This window comes from Podarcis vaucheri (genome assembly GCF_965113315.1).
Source record: "Podarcis vaucheri genome assembly, chromosome: 13".
Taxonomy (NCBI): Eukaryota; Metazoa; Chordata; class Lepidosauria; order Squamata; family Lacertidae; genus Podarcis; species Podarcis vaucheri.
This window is the reverse complement of record NC_138751.1, coordinates 40,054,315-40,065,066: the sequence shown is the minus strand read 5'-3', so window position 1 is coordinate 40,065,066 and position 10,752 is coordinate 40,054,315. Positions and strand designations below refer to the sequence as shown.

The 10,752-nt window shown below is 45.9% G+C and overlaps 1 protein-coding gene across 1 annotated transcript in view; it reads left to right on the top strand.

The window, feature by feature from the left end:
- Nucleotides 1–4,252: 4,252 nt before the first annotated feature.
- LOC309515973 (vomeronasal type-2 receptor 26-like) overlaps nt 4,253–10,752 on the top strand; it is a 50,836-nt gene continuing 44,336 nt past the window's right edge. Inside the window, exons 1-3 of the mRNA XM_082194344.1 lie at nt 4,253–4,944; nt 5,345–5,470; nt 6,769–7,048. Coding sequence (XP_082050470.1) covers nt 6,773–7,048 — 276 coding nt within the window. The 5' untranslated portion in view covers nt 4,253–4,944; nt 5,345–5,470; nt 6,769–6,772. The remainder of the gene's footprint in view (nt 4,945–5,344; nt 5,471–6,768; nt 7,049–10,752) is intronic.

Sequence of the window (10,752 nt, the reverse complement as noted above, 5' to 3'; positions counted from 1 at the left end):
GGCAGCTCATCATCAGCTGGGGAAGGTAATCAGCACAACACCAGGGATAAAGGGGGGCAGATGGGGGAATCGGCGAGGGGGCTCCAGGACTCCTCGCCAGACACCAGCGGGGAGAGCACGGGTCCTCCGCTACCCACGCCCTCCCTGCGCAGAAGACTTCCGTGCAGGGAGAGTAGGAGGAGACTTGGCGTCAAACAGCTTTTATGTTGGAAAGGTTTAAGAAACGCCCACTGACGGATTCTGCCAGTGACTGAGGCAGCCACGAAATGAAGGGCTGTCCAGATAGAAAGGTTTAACAAGGCAACACAGCCAGGAGTGGCGGCAACTTACGCACGAGCAACCCCTATATTCATTACAATATACAAGTGTAAACTACTCCAGATGCAAGCCCAATTCAGCAGCAGCACTATTGTGGCCTGAGGAGGCCTAACTTGGCAAAAGAGAACCAACCTCTAAAGTATTGTGGGAGTTATAACATCCTATTTGACAGCTTAACTTACTCCGCTTTGCCAAGTTACATGATGAAACGGACAGGACATTTATTTACTTATTTAGCCTATCTCCTTTTCACAGTGTTGGGAAAAAGCACCAAGGCAAAAGCCAGCTCCAGATGGCTGGAATGCAAAACAGGATGCTGTTGTTTTGCACTGTACTGTTGGAGAAAAGGTGGAGCCTATTCTCTGTACTGAGCACCAGATGTTAGCTCAGTGTGTCATGTGACCTGTGCTGGAAGTACAGGGGTGGAGTTAGAGTCTCTTCTGATGGAGTCTGAAGGGAACAGACGCATTTCTATGTACTGATGAGTGACAGGAATAAACATGTAAAAAGGACTCCTGTCTGTCTCATTTCCCCTTCCTGGGGACAATGCAGGGAGGGAGAGAAGAAGAGAGAAGCAGAGGGTGTGTTCTCCACGTCTGATTGATGAGGAGAATTGCCGGAGTTATGACCTAGCCTGCCGGGAGACGCAGCGGAGAGGTCATCAAGTATCCAGCTTAATTGCCTGGGGGAGGCCAGTTACCTCTGACTGTAAGCTGAGATACTAACATATGGCAGCCTTCGGATGGTTGCGATTCATCAGACATCTGCATGAGAGGCTGGTGGAATGTCCTCCTCTGCTCCAAGGGAGAAAGCAAGCGTCTGAGAGAAGCCAGAGGCTCAACAGACGGCTGGTGGAAAGAGGAAAGTGTTTCCAAGCAACGGAGATCAAGGTATGCTGCATTTCGGGCTAAAAGTGTGAACGCAGGTTGATTAATTCCCTGGTTCACGGGAGCTGCGTATTGGAAAAATACAGCTCCGGGAGGAAAGGCCTGCAGCTCGAAGCTGAAGCCTGCATTCCACAAATTCTTGTGGTTTCAGATAAGAAGTCCTGAATGCACTCTTGCTAAGTAACGAGCGTGGAAAGTTACTGGCTACGCAGATGGATTGTGAGGCTGGGAAAGCGAAACAAAACCACGGAGTGTGTTTTGACTACACGTTTGAGAGCTCTTGGAAGGGACTTTCCAAAGCAGCCAGAGTTCAGCTGCCAGGTGCAAGAGCGTAAACAACTTGCAGTTTGCCTGCCTGAGACAGAAAAAAAAACAACAACTGTTGGATTCTACAGTTTGTTTGAGAGTGTAAGCCAGAGGCTTGGCTTCAAAATGGATGCCAAGAAAGGGGGAGCCCTGCCCTGTTCATCTCCCCTGACCAGAGACAGTTATTCATCAGGGTCTGGATGGATAACTACCCCAGAAGGGGTGAGCCAAGATGATGCTGGCCAAGTTCCTAAGAGATCATCGAAAGCTGAGGAGAGCTTTGACCCCAGAGGGGAGAGTGCAGGAACTGTGGCTGTTGGAACTGTTGGTGTTCCTGAACAAGGTGCAATGAGTGTTGCTGACAGGGGGAGGGTAGAACAAAGTTCACATCTTCCCACTGCTGAATCTACTGGAGAGCATGGAGTAGCACTGAGTGCTGTCCGATGCTACAATTGTGGACAGACTGGGCATCTACAGCGAAACTGTAGGAAGCCGCGACAGTCAAGAGGAGCAAAGAGCAGCTCTACGAAGCCTGAGGCGTCAGGCAAAAGCCGTACCAAGTGCCAGGTGAAACCTGCAAAGGCTATGATGGCGAAAGGAACCACGCCAGATGTTGGGAACGCCTTCATAATCGACACGGGATGTACAAAACATTTATGCCCGAACAGAGGACTGTTTTCGACGTTGAAGAAGCAAAGCTTCACTGTGAAACAGGCCAACGGTCAAGAGCTGGAAGCAACTGGAATTGGGACTGTGTATCTTGAGAGTCTGAACTTGACTATAAGCGATGTTTACCTGGTTCCAGAACTGAGATTTAATCTGCTGAGCGTGTCGCAGATTGCAAAGAAAGGACTGAAACTGTCCTATGATGCTAAAAGCTGCAAGATCTACAAAGATGGAGAACTGTTTCTTACTGCCAGAGAGAAAGATGGACTGTATTTGTTGACTTTTGATCAAAGTGATTACATGAAATGTAATTCTTCTGATTCTAACGTAATCTCTCTTGCAGGTGTGACCAAGAGCGCCCGGAAGGTGCCGAAGGTCGACAGAGCGTTTCAGCGGGTGTATGCTGATGTGATTGGTCCTCTAGAACCATCTAGGGGCAATGCAAAATATTACCTTTTGTGTGTGGATTGTTTCACAAATTATTCTTGGGTTTATATGATGGAGAAACCGCAAGAAACTTTAGAAAAGTTTCAGGAGTTTTGTGACAAGGTTAAAAATATGCATGATGCTAACATTGATTGTCTTTTCACAGATGAGAAGCAAATTTTTCTGTTACAGAAGTTTCAGAAGTTCCTGGATGGAAAAGGGATAGACCACAAAGTTGCTGTTTCGACTGAAGCGTGGAACAGGGGGGTCTGTGTTAGAGTGAACAAAGAATTGCAAAAGGGGATGAATGCGCAATTGCTGAGTTCACATTTGCCACATGAATATTGGGCCGAATCGCTAGCATCCTATCTTCATGTGTGGTTGAGAAAAGTCTCAACAGAGTTGGGGTGTTCTCCTTTTGAGAAGCTGTTCAATAGAAAACCTTCTGTTGCCTATTTTAAGGTTTTCGGGTCTCATGTGAGAACAGAAGCTCCAGGTGGAGTAAAGAATGCCAGAGGCATTTTTGTGGGATATGAAAAGGGTCTCTACAGAGTAATTTTGTCTGAATCTGGTCAGGTGATTCTCACAAGGTTCCTAGAGAGTGCTGCGGAGCAAGAGCGGGTTGTAGAACACACATTTCCCACAGGTGACGATTCAGATGATGATGATTAACAGGGGAATGTTATATGTATAACAACTGTTTGTTTTCTTCTCTGGATCATGTTTTGCCAATTGATGCTTTTGGGGGAGTATGTTGGGAAAAAGCACCAAGGCAAAGGCCAGCTCCAGATGGCTGGAATGCAAAACAGGATGCTGTTGTTTTGCACTGTACTGTTGGAGAAAAGGTGGAGCCTATTCTCTGTACTGAGCACCAGATGTTAGCTCAGTGTGTCATGTGACCTGTGCTGGAAGTACAGGGGTGGAGTTAGAGTCTCTTCTGATGGAGTCTGAAGGGAACAGACGCATTTCTATGTACTGATGAGTGACAGGAATAAACATGTAAAAAGGACTCCTGTCTGTCTCATTTCCCCTTCCTGGGGACAATGCAGGGAGGGAGAGAAGAAGAGAGAAGCAGAGGGTGTGTTCTCCACGTCTGATTGATGAGGAGAATCACCGGAGTTATGACCTAGCCTGCCGGGAGACGCAGCGGAGAGGTCATCAAGTATCCAGCTTAATTGCCTGGGGGAGGCCAGTTACCTCTGACTGTAAGGTGAGATACTAACATGTTTCTTGTGTGTTGGCCAAAACCATCACTGTGGTTCTGGCCTTTGGGGCCACCAAACCAGGATCCAGAATGAGAAAATGGGTGGGGAAAAGACTGGCAAGCACCACTGTGCTTTCTTGCTCCCTTATCCAAATTGGTATTTGTGCTGTGTGGTTGGGAACATCTCCACCTTTCCCCAATTCTGACTCGCACTCTGTGATGGACAAAATAATACTAGACTGTCATGAAGGGTCGGTTGTCATGTTTTACTGTGTCCTGGGCTACATGGGCTTCCTTGCCTTTGTCAGTTTTGTTGTAGCATTTTTAGCCCGGAAACTGCCTGACAGCTTTAATGAGGCCAAATTTATCACCTTTAGCATGTTGTTGTTTTGTAGTGTTTGGGTCTCTTTTGTTCCGGTCTACCTGAGCACCAAGGGGAAATACATGGTGGCTGTGGAGATCTTCTCCATCTTGGCCTCCAGTGCTGGCTTATTAGGTTTCATCTTTGCCCACAAATGCTACATCATTGTGTTGCGGCCTGATCTAAATGACAAACAGCAGTTAATAAGGAGGAAACAGTAGTATATCCCACTGCCAGTCTTTTCTTTCAGACTACTCTATAGTTAATATTCATATGCTCTCCATCATACAGTTATTTTGTATTAATTGCTTTGTACCATTTTTGTTGTCAGCAGTGTCCTCTTTGATGTATTAGACCATTAAAGCCTAGGAATTATCCATGTGCTGAAACTACAGATTGGCACTGCTACAGGTGCCACATAGTACCCATTCATTTCATAGTAGATCCGCCCCTGTATAAACCTTCCTATTTTCAAATCGAACCTGCCTTCCCCTAGTTTGTTTTAGTGTAATAGTCAGTAAGCTAAAAAAGGGAGGTTCATGCAGGAAGGTTTAGAGGACAGATAATGCATATTCTATGGTCAAGTGAAGCATTCCTTCTCTGAAAAAAGACAGGCTCACTGTTCTTTTCTTATTCTTTGTAGTTTACTTTGTGTGCCCTTTGTGTGTCGTCTCAGGAATTGACAGAGATGGCTTTTCATGAAACATCACAAAACATGTTTTTCTCCATTCTTCTGATCTTCCCAGCAATAACAGCACCTAGTTATTATCTCATTGGTAATTATCACACTTGTCATCACTGAATCTCCTTTGGATAAGGTTCTCATAGATTTTGAAAGAATACTATACAAAGACTAGTATTAAAGAATCCCTTCCTGCCATTTCAAACAATGGGGAGGGCAGAGGAAGAGGCAGTATTTCCACTTTTCACTTGGAGAGTTGTAAGACAGTCTTTTAATCTGTGGATTGGTGGAATGACATGGCATTTGTGTGAGGGCAAAAGATTCTAGTGAGGTTGGTTCTGAAGCTAACAGGCATGTTCTCGATGGAAGTAAAGATGTGTGACTAGAAGGAACATTTGCCTCAGTATGCTGCTGATTATTGTGTACATCCTCTACTTTCTGCCACATGTGATGTGCAAACATAACCAACGTTGCACCACCAATCATTCGCTCAGCATTCCACATGAATTCTATCAGCCTGGTGACTTTATAATTGGTGGACTTGCTTCTCATATCTTTGGCTCTTTTGCTAAAGAAGACTTCAGAGAAATCCTTATCACCCATCAAGTCCGTACTTTCTTGTAAGTAGTAAGCACGTACACATCAACAAATCATTTGATTCTGATTCCCCAATGCTAACCATAAATTTCGGTAGGATTCCCTCCCCCCCCCCCCCGTCAGAGGTATGAATAGTAGAGGTGCTAAACTGAGGAGTTAGCTTAGAGAAGGGAAATGGTGATCTGAAACTGCTAGTAAGATGAGATAGCTTGGACTTGCTGATCAGTTCTGATCCCCCATTTCCTCCCTCCTCTTCACAATTTTCTTCCAGGCAGTGCTTTATTAGAAGAGCAAAGGTTTAGTCTTACTTGGAAATCTGAGCTTCCGCTGTGGAAGCCCTTCTTGAAATGAGGGGCTTCTGAATGCACTGAAGAGCCAAAGAAGTAAGAGAAGCAGAGTCCCCAAACAGGTGCAAACACCAGAGTCACTTTCAGATGACTTGTTTATTTAGCATTCATCCATATTAGACAGTGTTGGCTTTTTAATGAGCACTCATTCTGATTAGTTTGTGTGGAGCTTAAATAATGTGTGAAGCTTGCATTGTCCCACACTTCACACTGAATTTCCTCATAGGTGTTAGAATCACAACCCAAAACATTGGAAGCACCCTCGGAGAAGTAATCAACATCCAACAGTTGAAAGCTTCCAGTACCCATCACCAGACAGGAGGGGAGATATAGGGGATGGGGGAGGTGACAGGATACTCCCCAAAGTGCAAGTGGTAAAATAGCTCTCTGGTTTCACTTTGAGTTCTTGAGAGAGGCTTGCTTTGACCCCAGAGTGTGTTATGGTGAGGGATGGGGAGAGAAATAGAAATTCCACCTGTTTCTATGCTCTCCACAGCACCATCCTGATTTCAGAGGTAAGGGAGCATGTTGGAGGTAAAGTGAGGTGCCCTTCTCTGGTCTTAACATTAAAGCAATCCTGACAAGAGTTTTGGGTGAGGAATCTAACAAATGTAAACAAATTATGCATAGCTCTGATGAGGTAAAGAGTGGCGGCCAATTCAGTAGATACTCTTGTAAGAGCAGCCACACTACAGTATAGGCAAAGGCTCCCAAAGGATAGCATGTTGGAGAAGAGGTGTGAGCCCTTCCCTGGTCTATCCCTTGGAATATTAAACCAAGCCGGAGAAGAGTTTTTGGTGAGGAATCTTAAAAGCTGATCTTACCTTTGAAGTAGGCTTTAAGAGCCCCATTTGTTCTCCTCCAAGCCAGGCTATGACAAACACACATGGCAACCCAAGTTGAAAATATGTCAAGCTGAAAATGTTTCACAGATCTAGAAATGTTGGTTACTATCCTTCCTCTATCCATTACAGTATTATGCCTAAGAACTATCAGCATATTCTGGCTTTGGTGTTTGCGGTCAAGGAGATCAATGAGAACCCCACGATCTTGCCTAATATCACCTTGGGATTCCACATCTATGACAGTTACACCAGTAAAAGGATGACCTACCGGGCCATTCTGGACCTTATTTCCATGCATCCCAACTACAGGTGTGGAATTGAAAAAAATCTGATGACTGTCATTGGGGGTCTTGACTTTGGAACATCCCTTTACATAGCAACCATATTGGGTGTCTACAAGATTCCCCAGGTAAAATACTGATTTGGGCACTTCGCAGCTCACTTATTATTATGTTTCCTAACCAGTGTTCGGCATTTCCGTGCGCTGCTCTGGTTCGCCAGAAGCGGCTTAGTCCTGCTGGCGACATGACCCAGAAGCTGTATGCTGGCTCCCTTGGCCAATAAAGCGAGATGAGCGCCGCAACCCCAGAGTAGGTCACGACTGGACCTAATGGTCAGGGGTCCCTTTACCCTTGACCTTTAACCAGTGTTCACCCAGTGTTTGCCATAGCTCAGTGCAGGCACCTCTCAGTTGGGCACCAATGCCATTCTATGAGAACAAGAGAGAAGTTCATGGTGGGCTCCAGCACCTCTTTTTCTAGAAAAATAGCACTGGGTTTTAAAAACGTAATTTAATGGTAAGTAACTTTAGGAGGTTTTCTATATTTAAAGGATTTAGATATATAAAAATATAAATAGCTAAAATATTTTTTTTTTTATAAGTTCACCTTGCATCTGAAAGAAAACATTACTGGTGCCTGGTGAGCTATAAATGGATTGCTGTGACCAAAAGGTTGTCTCTGATGTCACCTTTTACACCTTCCATGAGGAGGAAAGTGAGAGAATAGCCTGTCGACATGCAGAGGGCCGGGAGGCCAGCTGGCTAGCCCCGGCTGGGCCGTCTCCTTCCAGTGGCCTGGTGCGAAGACCACCGCCTCTGCTCCGACATAAATCAGTGAGCCGGGCTTCACAGCCAGGGCACACAATCAGCAGATCGAAATGTGCACACGGAATGGGCGTGAAGCTTGTGGAAGCATACTAAAGCTAAAGATTTATTAATCATAAATCAGGACAAAGAAACATGTCATCTCTCTCTCGCATGTTGTCTCAGAGAGAACAGCAAAAGCAAAAGCAATACACACAATGGAAGTTCCCAGCATACTGTGCTGGAACGTAAACAGACATGTGACACGTAACAATCCCATGTCTGTTCCTTAAGGTGGAATGGAAATGTCAACATAGCCTCTGCCAGGGCCGCCTCTACCATAGTATCAAGTAAACAACCATATCAGGCCGTTTGTGATGGCCTGGGATTCGGACTCGGAGGCTGAACCTGAGGAATCGCAGCCTGCACAGGATTCCCTGCCTCCAGAACCAGCTGAGCCGGGGCTGGGGCATGAGCCTGAATGGTCCTCACCTGTGCTGGGTCCTCAGGTGCAGGCACCAGCTGAGTCTGCTCTGGCTCCTGAGGTGTTGGAGGACCCATTGCCCGCAGGTGCTCCACTCTCAGCCCCGTTAGTAATAATAATAATAATAATAATAATAATAATAATAATAATAATAATAAATTTTATTTATATCCCGCCCTCCCCAGCCGAAGCCGGGCTCAGGGCGGCTAACAACACTAAAATAGTGCAACATTATAAAAACATCATAAGAATTAATTAAAATCAAAAATTGATGGCAACCATAAACTAAAGTATTGTAAAGATTGCCAAAGGAGGGAGTCAGGCTGTGCCCTAACCAAAGGCCTGGTGGAACAGCTCTGTCTTGCAGGCCCTGCGGAAAGATGTCAAGTCCTGCAGGGCCCTTGTCTCTTGTGACAGAGCGTTCCACCAGGTTGGAGCCGCAGCCGAAAAAGCCCTGGCTCTAGTTGAGGCCAGCCTAACCTCTCTGTGGCCTGGGACCTTCAAGATGTTTTTATTTGAGGACCGTAAGGTTATGGACCACCGGTATGAAGTTTACGGCATGTAATGCCTTGAAAGAAAATATTATGAAAATGGTATACAGGTGGTACATGACCCCAGTCAAGCTCGCCAAGATATACCATTTGTCTGATAATAAATGTTGGAAATGCAAGGAGGCTGAAGGGACATTCTTTCACCTCTGGTGGACTTGTCCAAGATTGAAGGCCTTTTGGGAAATGATCTATAACGAGTTAAAAAAGGTGTTTAAGTACACCTTCCCCAAGAAACCAGAGGCCTTCCTTCTGGGCATTGTCGGCCAGAAGGTGTTAAAAAAGGATAGAACTTTTTTTATGTATGCTACAACTGCAGCAAGAATTCTTATCGCCAAGCATTGGAAGACCCAAGATTTGCCCACACTGGAGGAGTGGCAGACGCAATTGATGAACTACATGGAACTGGCCGAGATGACTGCAAGAATCCGAGACCTGGGAGAAGAGGCAATGGAGGAGGACTGGAAAAAATTTAAAGATTATTTGCAAAAGTATTATAAGCTGTATGAAACATAAGACGGCGTATGATTTGGAACGTTAGCCCCAGCAATGAAATTTAATTATCTATGAAATTGCTAACATTTGTGAAAGAATCAAAGTTTAAATGGGTAAAAATGATATTTTTAGAGTAAATGGAGAATAAGAGATCTAAACTTAAATTGCAACTGAAAATATAAAGAAACACACGAAATAAGGGTATAATTTGCTGATGACTTTATTATCAAGAATGCATTATGCGGGAGATGTGGGGAAGTCCAATGGCAATTTGAAATAAGATGTTGAAATGGATGTGATTTTCTGTTCTTTTTCTTTTTTTTCTTCTATTCTGCTTTTTCTTTCTGTTCTTTTTGTAATTTGGAAAAATGTAATAAAAATTATTATATAAAAAAAAAAATATTTGAGGACCGTAAGTTTCTCTGTGGGGCATACCAGGAGAGGCGGTCCCGTAGATACGAGGGTCCTAGGCCGTATAGGGCTTTGAAGGTTAAAACCAGCACCTTAAACCTGATCCTGTACTCCACCGGGAGCCAGTGCAGCTGGTATAGCACTGGATGAATGTGATCCCGCAGCGAAGACCCCATAAGGAGTCTCGCTGCGGCATTCTGCACCCGCTGGAGTTTCTGGGTCAGTCTCAAGGGCAGCCCCACGTAGAGCGAGTTACAATAATCCAGTCTGGAGGTGACCGTCGCGTGGATCACAGTGGCTAGGTCAGGGCGAGAGAGGTAAGGGGCCAACTGCTTAGCTTGGCGGAGATGAAAAAATGCCGCCTTTGTTATAGCTGCAATCTGCGCCTCCATGGAGAGGGAGGTATCGAAGATTACACCCAAACTCTTAACGGACGGTGCTGGCACTAATTGCACCCCCGCAAGAGATGGGAGTTGCCCCCTCAATCCCATATCGTCCCGTCCCAGCCAGAGGACCTCTGTCTTCGAAGGATTTAACTTCAACCGGCTCCCACGTAACCATCCAGCCACAGCTTCCAGACATCTGGTCAGTGTGTCTGGGGCCGAGTCAGGATGGCCATCCATCAACAGATAGAGTTGGGTGTCATCAGCATACTGATGGCAGCCCAGCCCAAAACTCTGGACAAGCTGGGCGAGGGGGCGCATAAAGATGTTAAAAAGCATCGGGGAGAGAATCGCACCCTGAGGCACTCCACACACCAAGGAGTGGCGGGATGACAGTTCCCCCCCAAGCGCCACCCTCTGTCCCCGACCAGAGAGAAACGAGCGCAGCCATTGAAGGACTGTGCCCTGGATCCCCACGTCGGCGAGGCGGTGGTCCAGAAGTTCGTGATCGACCATGTCGAAAGCTGCTGACAGATCTAGAAGAATCAGCAGCCCCGACCCGCCTCGATCCAGCTGTCTACGAAGATCATCTGTTAGGGCAACCAGAGCCGTCTCGGTCCCATGACCAGCGCGGAAGCCGGACTGGAATGGATCCAGAGCCGATGTTTCATCCAGAAACCTACCAAGCTGTTCAGCAACCGCTCTCTC